The sequence below is a fragment of the Ascidiella aspersa genome, chromosome 1 (assembly GCF_963924565.1).
Source record: "Ascidiella aspersa chromosome 1, kaAscAspe10.2, whole genome shotgun sequence".
In the NCBI taxonomy this organism is placed as follows: domain Eukaryota; kingdom Metazoa; phylum Chordata; class Ascidiacea; order Phlebobranchia; family Ascidiidae; genus Ascidiella; species Ascidiella aspersa.
In genome coordinates this window covers 12,886,590-12,901,057 of record NC_139447.1, presented here as the reverse complement: position 1 = coordinate 12,901,057, position 14,468 = coordinate 12,886,590, and the positions used below count along the sequence as shown (strand labels likewise).

General features: G+C 33.2%; 2 protein-coding genes across 2 annotated transcripts; one reads left to right on the top strand and one right to left on the bottom strand.

The window, feature by feature from the left end:
- Nucleotides 1–10,892: 10,892 nt before the first annotated feature.
- LOC146167598 (ciliary microtubule inner protein 6-like) lies at nt 10,893–12,497 on the top strand. Its single transcript, XM_083388813.1, has 5 exons — nt 10,893–10,991; nt 11,102–11,278; nt 11,690–11,901; nt 11,979–12,094; nt 12,164–12,497. The coding sequence occupies exons 1-5, from the start codon at nt 10,933–10,935 to the stop codon at nt 12,386–12,388; spliced, it is 789 nt and encodes a 262-aa protein (XP_083244939.1). The 5' UTR covers nt 10,893–10,932; the 3' UTR covers nt 12,389–12,497.
- A 5-nt stretch (nt 12,498–12,502) lies between these two features.
- LOC146167597 (NADP-dependent oxidoreductase domain-containing protein 1-like) lies at nt 12,503–14,468 on the bottom strand. Its single transcript, XM_083388812.1, has 6 exons — nt 14,157–14,468; nt 13,903–14,102; nt 13,661–13,841; nt 13,395–13,558; nt 12,882–13,083; nt 12,503–12,749 (listed from the first exon to the last, which is right to left on the bottom strand). The coding sequence occupies exons 1-6, from the start codon at nt 14,366–14,368 to the stop codon at nt 12,611–12,613; spliced, it is 1,098 nt and encodes a 365-aa protein (XP_083244938.1). The 5' UTR covers nt 14,369–14,468; the 3' UTR covers nt 12,503–12,610.

The window sequence follows — 14,468 nt, the reverse complement described above, 5'->3', positions numbered from 1 at the left end:
AAAAATGTAACAAATCACATGTTTTTTTCCGCTTTTGTGTAACGTGCACGACGGAAAAATTTTATCTATCTGCATCTATGCTTATTCCTTACATATTTGTGTTGGTGTTTTACCAATTTTTATTAAGAATGGTTTAATCTTGCTTTAAAATAAATCCGTCGTATGCTTGGTCAGCTGTGTTGTAGTGTTTCAGTGCAGACGACGTTTAATACGCCCTCGCAAATTGTACAAACGACCTTGTTATTGCGGTGAATTCTATCGCTACCTTGCGGATTACATAATTCTGTGATTTTGTCAATTTATATAAAATGTTTAAATCGAATTTTATGCCTAAGCCTCGACAGATATAATTAAGACAGATGTACAACGTGCTAAAATATCAAAATTTTTATCGATTAGGCCTAAATTTTACCTCAGTAAATATTGTAAGGTTTTATAACAACAGGAGCCTAAAATGCATAGCTCTGCTGTATTACTTGGGTTATCTCGACATTTTTTTTAAATAAGATAATCTTAGTGGTACAACAGTGAGAAAAATGATTGAGATGAACTTTCACAAGAGATACAAACATTTTGAGACCGAGATAAACACTTAATTAGTATTAACGTATTTGAAAATCGACGCATTATTTTTATGATCAAAATATAGATTCCGAGTTTAAATCATTTACTTCCGAAACAAGGTGAACATTTTAAGATCGACACTGATCAGAAAATAAGTTTTGATATCCACCTACTATAACTTCATAATCGAAATACAGATTTCGAGTTTAAATCATTTACTTCACAAGCGAGATGAATATTTCAAGATCGACACTGATCGAAATATAAGTTTTGATGTCGACTTATTAACTCCACAAACGAGATGAATATTTCAAGATCGACACTGATCGAAATATAAGTTTTGATGTCGAATTATTACTTACTCCGCGATCGAAATATAGATTTCGAGTTTGACTTATTTACTTCACAAACGAGACGAATGTTTCAAGATCGTCACTGATCGAAATATAAGTTTTGATATCGACTTATTAACTCCACAAACGAGATGAATATTTCAAGATCGACACTGATCGAAATATAAGTTTTGATATCGGCTTATCAACGTTGCAATAGAAAAATATATTTCGAGTTTGCTTCATAATCGAGATAGCAATTTTGAGTTTGACTTATTAGCTCCACGATCGGGACCAACCTTCGAACGATTACATTAAGAATAAGATCAACATGTTTACTTTATGATCGAGATGTTTTAATATCGTCATACATACTAAGTAGCGGTAAATATTAAAGAACAATCTGTTTTTTTCCTGTAAAAATAGTTATATTTTCATAAAAAAATGAAATGTTTAAGATGATTGTTTTAGAAGATGGCACAAACTCGTAATCTGTATTTCGATTATGAAGTTAATAGGTGAATATCAAAACTTATATTCCGATCAGTGTCGATCTTGAAATGTTAGTCTCATTTCGGAAGTAAATGAGTCAAACACGAAATCTGCATTTCGATCGCGAAGTTCTAAGTCGATATCGAAGCTTATATTCCGATCAGTGTCGATCTTGAAATATCCATCAAGTTTCTGAAGGAAATAAGTCAAACACGAAATCTGTATTTCGATTATGAAGTTAATAGGTGGATATCAAAACTTATATTCCGATCAGTGTCGATCTTGAAATGTTAGTCTCATTTCGGTAGTAAATGAGTCAAACACGAAATCTGCATTTCGATCGCGAAGTTCTAAGTCGATATCGAAGCTTATATTCCGATCAGTGTCGATCTTGAAATATCCATCAAGTTGTTTCTGAAGGAAATAAGTCAAACACGAAATCTGCATTTCGATCGCGAAGTTCTAAGTCGATATCGAAGCTTATATTCCGATCAGTGTCGATCTTGAAATATCCATCAAGTTTCTGAAGGAAATAAGTCAAACACGAAATCTGTATTTCGATTATGAAGTTAATAGGTGGATATCAAAACTTATATTCCGATCAGTGTCGATCTTGAAATGTTAGTCTCATTTCGGTAGTAAATAAGTCAAACCCGAAATCTGTATTTTGATCGCGAAGTTCTAAGTCGATATCGAAGCTTATATTCCGATCAGTGTCGATCTTGAAATATCCATCAAGTTTCTGAAGGAAATAAGTCAAACACGAAATCTGCATTTCGATCGCGAAGTTCTAAGTCGATATCGAAGCTTATATTCCGATCAGTGTCGATCTTGAAATATCCATCAAGTTTCTGAAGGAAATAAGTCAAACACGAAATCTGCATTTCGATCGCGAAGTTCTAAGTCGATATCGAAGCTTATATTCCGATCAGTGTCGATCTTGAAATGTCCATCTAGTTTCTGAAGTAAATAAGTCAAACCCGAAATCTGTATTTTGATTGCGAAGTTACTAAGTCGATATCGAAGCTTATATTCCGATCAGTGTCGATCTTGAAATATCCATCTACTTTCCAAAGGAAATGAATCAAACACGAAATCTGTTTTCCGATCAATGTCGATATTGAAATGTTCCTCTCGTTTCGGAAGTAAATGATTTAAACTCGGAATCTATATTTCGATCGTGAAAACAATGCGTCGATTTTTAAATGTTTGTCACGTTTGCGAAGTAAATATTCAACCCTTTAATAGTGAATCAAATGAAATGACCTTAATTGTTCGGGCCGTTTTTAATGCAATAAACTAAACTTACAATCTGTATCACGATTCAAGAATTGGATATTGAGATTAAAATATTATATGTCCATTGTAAAGCGAACACGTTAATACTAATTAAGTGTTTATCTCGGTCTCAAAATGTTTGTATCTCTTGTGATAGTTCATCTCAATCATTTTTTCCACTAATGTAACACTTAGATTATCTTATTTAAAAAAAAATGTCGAGATAAACCAAGCAATACAGCAGAGCTATACATTTTAGGCTCCTGTTGTTATAAAACCTTACAATATTTTTTGTTATAAAACGGAACCTAGAACATTTTTGAGGTAAAATTTAGGCCTAATCGATAAAAACTTCGATATTTTAGGACGTTGTACATCTGTCCTAATTATATCTGTTGGAGCTTAGGCATAAAATTCCACTAAAATATTTTATATAAATTGACGAAATCGCAGAATTATGTAATCCGCAAGGTGGCGATAGAATTCACCGCAATAACAAGGTCGTTTGTACAATTGGCAAAGGCGAATTAAACGTCGTCTGCACTGAAACACCACAACCCAGCTGACCGGATTTGTTTCAAAACAAGATTAAACCATTCTTAATAAAAATTGGTAAAACACCAGTGCAAATATCCAAATTAATAGGCATAGATGTAGAGTGATGAATTTTTTCCATCGTGTACGTTAAACAAAAGCGGAAAAAATATGTGATATGTTAAATTTTAACACTATATTTTAAAAGAACGTGACTAAACCTGCTTTACACTGAATTCTTTGCTTTTATTAAAAGTGAATTAGATAACAATAAGTTATCGAAGTCGTTTTTAAACTTGGCTCGCACAACTTAATTGTTGCCCACAAGGTCACAAGATCACTACACTACACAACATGGAGCTGTTTTTTCCTCAACAATGTATTTCTATGATAAAGTGCACTTAAATTTTAGTTTTTTTGTAATAACACGTTATTTAGTAATATTTTGTAATAACACGTTATTTACCACGTAATAGTTTTCTTGATTTAACTAGCACTACATTTCTAAATAACTTGGTAACAGCATTAAAATCGTATTTTATTAACAACTGTTTTGTTTATTTCATATTATTAGGCACAATCAAATTTTACTCTTGGCAAGTTATACTACGCAGGAGATGACGATTTATGACAATATTAATCGATCAAGTTAATGACTACGGTCAAAAGTATTTGTTTTTTTGCACAGAAGCATATTCAAAACAATGTTAAAAAGAAGGCCGCCCTACATTGATAACTGTTTTTTACCATTTCAGAGTAGAACGTTAAAAACACAGACAAATACGGAAAAAATAAACAATATTACCCAAAAGCAACACAAAACAGATACTTTTCACATGGCATAGTAGTTTGTTCTAAATTGACGAAAAGAAAGTTGCAATTCTTAACAAAAGTGTGAGCCAATTAGTGAGTAAGAGTCACAAATCTAAGTAGAAAAACATAAACCAATGACAGATGAGCTTATTATTACACAGCGTAATAGAAAAGCGTAACGAGAATAAGCACCATTAGCGCAAAATAGCAATAAAATAACGTTTTTATGAAACCCAAATGTAATCCTACGACGGAGTAGACCGTGGCCAACCGGAATACCCTTACATTGAAATCAAAACATCAAAATATTTAGCTTAGAGAGCAATGGAACGATTGGGCACTGGTCTGTTTGTTTATCAAACTAAGGGTTAGGTTAAAGTGTCGTTTGGAATAGGGATATCGGGGTAAATAAGTGGTGGTTAACCTTTGTTCAACTTAACAAACCGTTAACGAATTCGTACAATTGCTATTTAACCCCTTAAAAACATCATGCACTATTGGAAATTTTAATTAATTAACGTCATGTAGCAAAAATGAAAAACAATGTATAAAAACAAACGCATAACTAAACATACTTGCACTTGTAATAGGAGTGACAAATTATGGCGGTTTTAAACAAATTAGTTTTTTTAACAAATTGGCCAATGAGTTTGGAACACAAACTAGAGGTTGTAGTTGGCTTTAAACAAAATCAAAGCCCATAGAGAACTATGTAGCATTCTTGGAACGTTTGAGTAAATCTTTAATCAAGCAACATTAGTGTTGAAAATCCTGTTGTGTTTAACTTACAAGCAGTTGTCTTTGTGTAGTTGACTTTGGAAAGTAGCTCTGTGTATATATATACATAAGTTGTTAATATCTGACAGTAAATATCAAAGTATATAGTGTGCAAAGGTTTCAATATCTGACTAAAACTGTAAAATAAATAGTTCAAGTGCTAGTCGTAGCAAAATCCCTCTTACCGTTACTAAGTTACAACAAACTGTAGGACTGTAAGATACCCATTGAATGTATATGTAAATTTATAAACAGAATAGGTAGTTTGAAAATACCATTTGCTTTATTTTAGTCAACACTGAAATTCCCTGTTTTATGAAATATGAAATTTGTCATTTTAATTTTAAAATACCTGTTTACATTGATCAATCAATTCTTTTACAATGATGTATCCTCAATATTCATCTCATCTGTTTTTTTATAACATGTAGTATAATAATAGCATGTTCATCATTTGGTATCATTCTTTTCAGAGAAAAGCAACTGTACATTTTGATAGACTATTGCTGAAATCTAAAAAACAAATTAAAGAAAAACAATCCTAATTAAAAAACTAATGTTAAACTGTTCCACATGTCATCTATAGGATTTAAGCAAGTAACCAATTTGTAATTAATTTTTCCTAAAGCTAAAAAAATGAACTAGGATTCCTGTTATCTAACAAAATGTCTGGAAGCTGATTTTTTTGTTTAAATCTATGCCTTCAAACCCAAATTTTAATACAGGCAAAGCAATTCTTTAAACAAATGCCTAGTCATGTTGTTTTTTTTAGTCAACATTCTAATAGGATTTGTTTATTAAAAATATGTATAAATTAAAACAGAAGTGTAGTTAAAATTTGATTGGTATTTTCCAATTAATGACACAAATATAAACAGGTTGTTAGAACTCCAAAATACCTATATTATCTAGTAATTGAGAATGTTGTACCAGTACAGATACACTTTATTAGCAAAATGCCTCAAAATGCTCATGAAGTTTGAAGGACAATACATAGTTTAGCAGAAGTGCTGGTTGAAATACTTAAAGTTATCTATCGATAAGAAATAAGTATAAAGTACACTGTACATCTTTGCTGATAATGTGTAAAAATCCAGGGAAAATAATTTAGTAGTCTCAAATATTGTCAGTACAAAAAATTACATATAATTTTTTATTTAGAATCCAGCGGTATAAAGTAACATTAAACATAATTGTGATTCTGTCTTGCAATAAGAGATATTTCCAACAACATTTTTCTAAAATAACCAGCGTCTTGTTTTTCTGAGGCATTTTCATAGCTGTTTGTTATTTAGATATAACTAAAATATCACCTATGCATTAAAGAGATCTGTAAACCCGAAAAAATAACTGATTTGTAATGGACATTTTATCAAAAAGTAATCGCCCTACATATAACTAATACCAAAAAATGTATTAAATCCTATGGAATGTAATCAAATACTAATCATTCTTATAATAATTTGTTTAATTTTAGTATATTTAAAATATTAATGAAATTGCTGATGGACATTTGTTGCACCTATTACGATTATCTGAACAGTTGGTTAAACAAAGGGATATTCAATATTTAATAAAGGATCTTAAGATTCAAATCCAAATTTATATTGTATCTAATTTCGCTGTTTTGGATTGTTGAAACCAATATAGTTCAAGTTTTACAGCAAAAAATTGCCTCAATTGTACATACGCAATTTAAAATATTAATGAAATTGCAGACTGAATTTGTTGCACCCATTATGCTTAGCTGAAGAGTGGGTTAAACATAGGGATATTCAATATTTAATAGAGAATCTTTAAGCTTATATTGTATCTAATTTTGCTGTATTTGATGGTTGGAACCAATATAGTTTTTAGCTTGAAGTATAGGTTGAGTTTGGAGTGCAAAGAGTTGCTCCTAATTGTACATACGCAAGTGGCAAGTTTGAATAAAGGTCTGTAGCAGTGGCGAAACAATTACTGTACTTGCTATAAAGGTAGCCATGTACTGCGACACCAGCGTTTTTCTAATTATTTGCTGTTAACCTTCGCCTAATAATAATATTTGCGTGGGGTTACTCGAGGTTAACAAAGGTTACTTTACCCAGTGATAATAAGATATTAATGGCAAATAGTAACATGTTCTTTTCAGCATCATATTCAGCTGATTAACCAGATCAGTTGTAGCAAAACTTAAATACAATACAACAGTTCCCCCCCTTTGTAAAGAGCTCATTGTGTTGCACCGCACTCATTAAATAAACAAAAAATTAAGTTTGGGCAACAACCAGGTGTTTCTGTTATGATATTTTTTGTTGGTAGTTATGGACTACAATTTATACAACTTTTTGAAATGTCAGTTGTTTATAATGTTGAATATTTGTTTTAATTTCATGATATTAATATAAATGTTAGCAAATAGTTTTGCGGTTGAATGCTGTATTGCCTTTTTAAAAGTATATCGTGAATAATAAAGCTCTGACTCTACTATATTGCTAGTATTAGTAACCGTTAAATGTGTTGTTTTCAGTCAGCATTTCATGGCACATTTGGTCAAGACCTCAGGTGAGTGGCATCAAATTTTCAGTTGGGCCAAGGTTTAATGCAGGGGTGTCCAGCAAGCGGCACTCAGGCCAAATGTGGCACGTGACCTAATAAAAAATGGCACGCAAGCCCTGCCCAAAAAACACTAAAATTGTTATTTAGCCAATTGACAAAAAAGCTCAATTTGTTATAGAGCCAATTTTCAGAAAATATTAAGTTTGTTATACAACCAATTGCCATTGTTTGTTCACAATATAAAACAATCGCGGCAATCACGACAACCAACAATTACTTTTGATATAGTAACATTATACTGTGTGGAGGCTAGCATTCACATAATATTATATAGCTTGGTGTAAAGAAACAAAAGTCAGCTCACCGAGAGACACTTTGATGTAGGGATGCGCCTTTCTACTAGATAGTTATTTTCAAGTTTAAATAAACGTTCTGATTATTGGTAAAAAAGCGCTTTTATGATTAAAAAGAATTGGTTCGGTTACGATACTTTGGCACGGGAAGAAGTTATAAGATAAAAATTGGCACGCTTTGGCACGGGAAGAAGTTATAAGATAAAAATTTGGCATGTTTGAGTTGGACACCCCTGGTTTAATGTTTATTAAAGTTCTGAATCCAACCACAACTAAATCTTTTTCTATAATTCACTAATTTGGGTGTGCACCTGTCCTGGAGAACAGAATAGGCTGTAATAACCTTACAAATGCAATTTGTCTAGTTTAGATAAAGTTCAACTGAAAACTGTACTAGGGGTTTTATATTGTGATTGTGGAGTTAATCTGATTCCACAGTAAATTTCCATAAAATGCACAAAGTGCAACTGCATAAGATAAGGCAAACTTTCCAACTTGGGTACAATGTTCTTTAAGCAGTGGCCTACAAACTTTTTTGTCGCTGCCCAAAATGCTCTTTCAAGAGCTTTTAAAGGCCCAGCACATTAAGCGAATTATATCACAGAGTTTTTGTCATAAAACACTTAATACTAATAATTAGACATTTAGTGCAAAAAGTTTATAGTTTCATTTAATAAAAATTTACTTTGTAGCATTTATAAGTCACACAGCTCAACATACGATAGTATGCACAGCATTTGGGGCATAAACAGTTTAATGCAGTATAGATTTTGGGGGATGTATAGCACGGTGGCACTATGATGCTACAATGAGCAAAAGTAAAAAAATACTCCTAAGCACACCATTTTTTAAAACATTACAAGCACACCATTTTTTTTAAACATTACAGATTACAGTGTAAGCACACCATTTTTTAAAACATTACAGTGAATGTGAAAGTTATCAAGAGTCGTTTAAGGAGGCAGTCCATGAGCCAACACAAAAAAGATCAAAACGGAAGAAACTGCCTCAGTGTTTTAAAGTGCATATTGTCAGTGTAGCGATAGTCAGGTTCTTGAAAATATGTAAATTTAAAAAATTCAGCATAGCTCTGCTTTTAATAAATACAGTTCACAGTGCAGCAAGAACATGTCTCGCAAGTATTGCAATATGATTGTTGTGTATGGTTGGGTGTATTTCCAGTAGCTGTGTTAAACTATATTATAGCACAAGAGTCCATCATGGAAAGTATGACAAGTGCACCCACAATTATTTTTAACAGACTAGACCAGTGTTTCTCAACCGGTGCGCCCGGCGTTTTCAGTCTTAAACACTGGAGTCCCTTTAAAGATATGCAACTATTAAACAATATTTGAAAAATTGCAGTAAAAGAAATACCGGGTACACCTAAAAAAATTCTCGCACGCTTCGCTCACAAGGTGCGCCGCCACGTTTTCATATAGGTGTGCCACCAAGTCAAAAGGTTAAGAAACACTGGACTAGACCTTCAACCCTTGAAAATGAATATAATAGCATAATAGCAGTTTTTCAACAAATTATATTGGCGAGTGCAGTTTTGACCTTAGTTGCATCAGGTCACCCCAAATTTTCTGGCAGTGCAATCGCACGATTTCATCACAATCTGTCATATTTTCCATACGGGACAAGGGCGATGGCGGGTAAGCTAGTCAGTTGCTGACTTTGGTTCGGGGGAAAACGAAATATGCCAGGACAGTTTTAAACTAAGATTTGGTCTATTTACGCACAGCGCACAAGTTATAATTACAAATATGTTGGCTCGCTACATGTTTAGACCTGGGCAACTAGACAAGCCACAAAAAATGATTGCTTAAACGACTGTGTTTCTTGATAAGTGATAGGTCCAGACTAGTGAAAACAGTTAAATACTAATAAAAATGTGACCGAATGTTAGCGGTAGTCGGGTCACAGACTCGTTCTGCAGGTATAGCGTTATTTGAGTAACAAAGCCCTTTACTATACGTTAGGCTGCCCAAAACGGTAGTAAAGACTAGTAAGCAACCATCTTCTATAGGTTAGATTGCGCCTAACATTTTCAACAATATATTATTGCTGCAATGCAATAACAGGGAAAGCTACGTGTACAGGCAGTGGCTCTGCAGGCTACATGACACCCTCAGGGCCGAATATAATACACTTTATCATGACTAAAACATAGCTGACAGGAAATGTTAACTGATCAGGTAATTACTTTTTGCCTTTTTTCATAATTTTTAAAACCGTGCTGACAGAAAGACAACTTTTTAAGCTGAATTGAAGTTTTTTAGTGTTACGGTCGCTACAATGGGGAGTCCCCTTATACGAGAGTATAAGTTTTAAAAAAAATATTAAAAATTCTACATTTTCGTATTTCCTAGTTATTCGTAAACTAAATATATTTTTGCTGTTTTTATTCGTTATTACTTAAGCAGTTCATCTTTGCATCATTCTCGGGTGAAATCGTTACCTTTGTGTAATAAAAAAGCAAAATATTGCGTTTCTCTATAGCCGCTTGCCAGTAAATCACATTCACGAAGATTCGTGAGTGCTGTGAACCGAGTGGAATAAGCTGTTGGCATAAAGCAGGCAAGTTTACCCACCAGTGGGTCAGTGGACATCCACGGGACTGCTTTAAGGCCGAAGAAGTGAAATTATAAGACGGCTTGAAGCGACCCAAACGAGTCGGATCGGGTGACAAGGAGGTGCTTCATCAGTATCACAAAAAAGTAAACAAATAAAAAACCCAGGGTTTCTCAAGCGTATCAATATTTCGCGTAAAACGTAATACTTGTAAAATATAAAGGTAAAAGATAATCTCTTTGGGTAAAACCAAAGATAATTTACAGTACACTATAGTATAGTATCCTTGGTAAAGCTATAATAAACAGCGTAAATAAATACGGATATGTCAGCATTTTGACTGTTTTACAACCAAATTTAATTGTATTGTTATTTATTTATTATGCTTAAGCTTTGGCTTAAGTAAAGGATTCCGTGAAACTCACCAAAATAATATGCGAAAACTTAAACACTATATAGTACAATTCAACTAGAATAGCAACTTGAATTTTTTGTTATAATTTTATCTGCATTTAAAAATAACGTCATAAATCGAGCAAAAAAACTTTTTCGTTTAAGAAAAACCTTTTTCATTTCGCCACAAGGGGACTTTACCACTTTGTATCCAATGGATACAGAGAAGCGTCTCCTTGAGCGTGGACTGCCGCCACATATAAAGATACTCGATACGCAATATGAATCAAACAATGGAAATCTACATGGCAAGGAAAAAGCGCGTCCCAGGGTACTACAAGTAAGTTACCGTTTACTCGATCAAAGTTGTATTTAGAGAATTTTAGAATAGGCCTAATATTTGGGAGGTTGATACTTGATAGTACATTGAACAGAAACATAATATTTCAGTCCTGATTCAAACCGAATTTTTGACTGTGGTGTAACCGATGACTCTCTGGGTGATTCTCGCTTAAACAAGGCCCACATCGAGAGGAAGAGAGACCCTCCACCGCCCCATCCCAGAGAGCCAGAAAGAAGAAACTGTCCGCATCCCTGGCATAGCCGCTTTTTGCGTCATAATGTACGGTAAGTTCTTTTCCTATTTTGGTCATCGATAAAATTGACCATATTTAGTAAAATTCAAATAAAATCAAACAAATAACGAAACAGAATAGTCTAGCAATTCAGGTCGGACACTATCAAAATATCTTAAAAAATATGTATATAAATATATATATGCTTTGCGACGTTGTCAGAAGCCTTTATCTTAATTTGAATCATTAGTTTTGCTAGACTATTCTGCTGTTACTGATTTATCAGGAATTAAGTTACACATTAATATTGCAAGGGTCAAGGTGATTTCCAATATACCATATTCAGTGTAACAAACAAATAACAGCAAATAAATTGATAACCTATTAATTAACTATGTTGTATAAATGAATTTTCATCTTTTTTTCTGTTTTGATTAATCTAATATTTTCTACATTGATAAAGAATTTTGAATGAACCAATCTGTTCCATTGCAACAACTGAGACTGATACAGAGCAAAATGATTGGTGGCCATCTGACGTTGGTGAGGCACCATTGGTGAAACCCCCATTCACTAAATGCACTACCCAAAGATCTGACTACCAAGCTAGTAAACCACTAAAAAGAACTTCCAGGCACACAAGCAATCCAAAAGTTAACCCTGCCTCTGGAATATGTAAGTACTGGATGGTGTGTTAATACAAAAACAAACAAATTAGCCTGAAATTAACACCTGCTTTAATTTAACTCCAGTACCAGTCACCACACCTAAAAAAGAAAAAGATCCTGGTGACATTTTGTTGGAAAAAATATCATACACACACAACTTTGATAGTCGTTCTGATCCCAGTGAGCCTATCAGAGGAAAGGTGAGTTAGATTTTTAGGGAAAAAAACACTACTTTTTACATTCAATGAACTATTTATTTTAAATTTTAGCTTCACGGAAGTTTTGTATGGGACAATGTAATAACAAATCCAGCTGGAAAGCAAGTCATTGCTTCACCATGGACAAAACGTGACATTACAAATTCTGGAACCTTAGTAACATGTCCTTCAAATAAAGAAAACAATATTGATACAACAGATGCTCCTATAAAGAATACTTCAACAGCAGAACCCAGTACCATTCCAGCTATCAATGGGCTTCCACCTCCTCAATAAAATCAATTGCATTTTTTGTTTATATAATGTGTGCAATTAATATTAAAATTACCTGCATATTTTTTTATCACAAATCCTTCCAAAAGTAACATTTCGTTTTTTTCCTTCTTTTTTTATACCAAATAAACATTTGCACCCCTTACAGTGATACAGAGCAATAAAAACATCTTTAGGAAAAAAGAATTTAAAAAAAGAATTCAGCGAAAAATAAAAACACAGCAGTTATTGTAGGGTGTTAAATGTTGCAAGGTACTTTTTAATCAGCATCGCATGTAAAGCTCCCTCTGTTGTTGATTGTAAAAATGTAGTAAATGGAGTGTCTTGAGTTGCAATGTGAAATAAGTCAAAGACTGGAAGGTTGCTAAAAAAGCAAAATCAGTTACTATAAATTTGTAACGTAACATAATATGCAATTTTTAAGATACCAACCTAAATTTTGCTATTACGACAAAAGTTACACAATACAAGATGGAAAAAACTAAGCTTGTCCTACCCCTTTTCCACATAGTTTGCAGATTCTTCATCAAGGAAATGTTTCCAAGAAAAACTTGACTTGTCAGCATTAGACTTTGCAAGAAAAACAATGTTTAAAAGCTCTAAAGTTTCTTCAACGGTGACACCCAATGATGGGCACATATTAAGTGCAGCATAAACTACTGTTTCAAAAGTTTTTAAACTTGACCATACTGGACTACCTGAAACACAAATAAGTTAAACTGTAATGAATATTAATATTCAACCACAAAGAGCTGAGAAGAATAAACTAAAAATAAATCTAAAGTAAAAGGGTTGAAGAAATATGATATAGAACAGTGGTTTCCAACCTTTGATGGCTAAGGGCACTGCCATAAACAATAAAAAATAGTGTGAAGAATGTACTTTAAGTGATTTACCGTAATTTTACTTTAAGCGATACTGAAACAACGCAATCAACTCCATAAGGAAACAACATCCTGGTTGGGAAACACCAATATATAATATACCAAAGTAATAATGCTTAACATACCTATTTTTGATTCCGGGCTAAGAGGACATGTAAGCAATGCAATGTTGGGCATCTTAAGTGAATTAACTACATCATTTCCAATGCACCACAGTTTTGTTGAGTTCTTTAATGACCATGTGAAGTCCATTTTTGCAATGTTGGTGTGTTGTAAAGTTTGGCGAAGTCTTAAAAGACCAAAAACAGGTCAATAAACATACTTATAAACAATCATATTGTATTAAAAAAGACACACACTTTAATGTAAGTTTATGTTTAAGAATGATTACCTAGAAATCGATAAGCCAGTAACAAAGCTATACAACAGGCAATCAGCTGATATATATCCAGCTATTTCTTCAGCAATAGAAGGTACATGTGATGGAAGGCAGCAAAGAAACACAATGTTTGATGTTGCTACCACCTCCTTATTGTCATGTAAACAAACCAACCCTGCCTTTTGAAAATGTTCTACAACAAAAAATATATAATTAATCAAGTGGGGTCCAATGTTGTTAATGTAAACTTGTACCTAGAACATGTGGTCTTCGAGTTGAAATGATAATTTCCTGTGGTCTGATGTCAGCAAATGTTAGGAGAGAAGTAACTATCTGTTTTCCCAGCCTTCCACACCCAATAAAACCCACTTTGATAGGGTTTCTTGGAGCTGATTGATTTAAAAATTTGATTGTTTTTTGATTTATAGGATTTCGAATTTGAGAAAGAACTTGTCTGTAAAACCAAGCTTTGTTTTTAGGTTTTAAATAAATTAAAGATTTATCTTACCTTAATTCATTAAGTGCTGCAACAATAAAAGTGGCATGTGCACATGAGGACACTGTGAATGCATGATATCGTGTCCGTAGTGCAAGGTAATGTTTTTCCTGTGTTGACAAGGCGTGCTCAAAACTCAAGGTTGACAAATTTTCTGTGATATCATTGGCGTTTTTGTTGGGTGAAGAAAGCTCATGTATGCTTAGTCTGCGGTGTAAACTCATTATGTACGTCAACTTAAACTTGTTATATTGTCGTTAACAACTCTCAGTTCACAACAGGATAATAACATTTAATAACCGGTAATAAGATAACTTCTTTAGT